This window comes from Morus notabilis, unplaced genomic scaffold (assembly GCF_000414095.1).
Source record: "Morus notabilis unplaced genomic scaffold, ASM41409v2 Scaffold630, whole genome shotgun sequence".
NCBI lineage: Eukaryota > Viridiplantae > Streptophyta > Magnoliopsida > Rosales > Moraceae > Morus > Morus notabilis.
Window position 1 is genome coordinate 676,242 of NW_010365305.1, and position 1,551 is coordinate 677,792.

Consider the following 1,551-nt stretch of genomic DNA (forward strand, 5'->3'; position numbering starts at 1 on the left):
ATATATATATATATATGGCTAGGGGTTTTCTCCCTTACAGGTGAGGTAATTATCATAAAGCTATCGTTATATCATAGAGTTGCTAGATATACATTTATAATAAGTGTATTTTAATTCTTTTTCGTTGTGTTAACAAAATGGTGTTAGCATTTCTATTAATTTCGTAAGGGATATACTTATTAGGACTAACATGTAATGTTTCGCTCGCAATTTTACTATTTGTACAGTCCTAAATATTCTATTACCTATTAATTTTATTGATTTGTGTTACTTTAATTGTTTCCCAAGTTATTTTAACTAATTCGTGTGATAACTTACTACTTTTAATTTGTAATGAAGTTAGTTTTTCATCCTTTTATATTTCAATTATCATAATCTCGTAGAATTAATAGACCTACATTTGAAATAAGTATAAATCGTATTGTATTATTTATACGCGGATAAACCGAGTGAGGCAACGTCACCTAAAAATAAAGTGTGGTAATTGAGACCAGCCCACATATATCTGCAAACAGACAGATGGGAATTAGACCCAACACTGAAATGAATCTTATATCGAGAAGATCAACTTACAAGTGATTGCGTAGTTTCATTCGTGTCTGGAAGTTGGTTTCCGATCTCCCCAAGTATTTCCAAAACCATAAGAAAAAATAAAGTCCCAATTTTTAAATATTTCGGGACAGCCTCACAGACCTGTTCTTTAGTTTATGCCACATATACAAACCCACAGTGGAAATCAATATTATTAATACGAAAAAGAGAACATATAACTTCAATGCGTTACTACTGATATGTTTGACTTTGTATACTTGACTTAGTGGAATACGGAGAACAAATCATCAACGTACTTAACTTAATTAAAAAGAAGAACAAATCCACATATATTAGATTTGTTGAATATGGAATCGATAATAGTCCTCGTTCCCCATATATATCTACTACATACAAAAATAAAATTACAAATTTTCTCATATTCTTATCGTTATATATATATATATATGTCGTTCTTAATTGAAATTGAAAGTCATTAATATTTTTTTACTAACTTAATCGAAGTTTTATTCTTTTAAAATGAAAGCTAAACAAAATAAAACAGTACAACAGTACCAACCATGAAAAATTAGAACAATATAAAGTTCAAATATTTGCTAAAAGGGTAGTGTGATTACAATCAAGTTATTGCATATATAGTCCACAAACAACTTCGTAATGACTTAGGAAGTGCATGCTAGATAATTACATTCGGCCCATTATTTATAATTTATTTTTGTAAATAAACAACTAGTACAGAAAACTATCATAAATTGGCACCCAATTATGAAAGCCCCATATGTAAGCTTTTCATTCAAATTTATTCAAATAATGGAAAAATTCTAAAGGTAAAAAGACATAAAACATCCCGCTATCTGTAATTGATCTTTCAAAGTTGGGCAATACTTTCCATTTTAAAACACGCGCCCACACAACAAAAGTTGTGCCTTCCTTATTTCTTCACACACACATATAGAGATATACATGCATGCATTTATAAAGAATTATATGCTTCAGCAG

General features: G+C 29.3%; 1 protein-coding gene across 1 annotated transcript in view; it reads right to left on the bottom strand.

The window, feature by feature from the left end:
- Positions 1-1,162: 1,162 nt before the first annotated feature.
- Positions 1,163-1,551, bottom strand: part of LOC21404120 (cytochrome P450 CYP82D47) — a 3,086-nt gene continuing 2,697 nt past the window's right edge. Inside the window, exon 3 of the mRNA XM_024172007.1 lies at positions 1,163-1,551. Within this exon, the coding sequence (XP_024027775.1) occupies positions 1,526-1,551 (26 nt within the window). The 3' untranslated portion in view covers positions 1,163-1,525.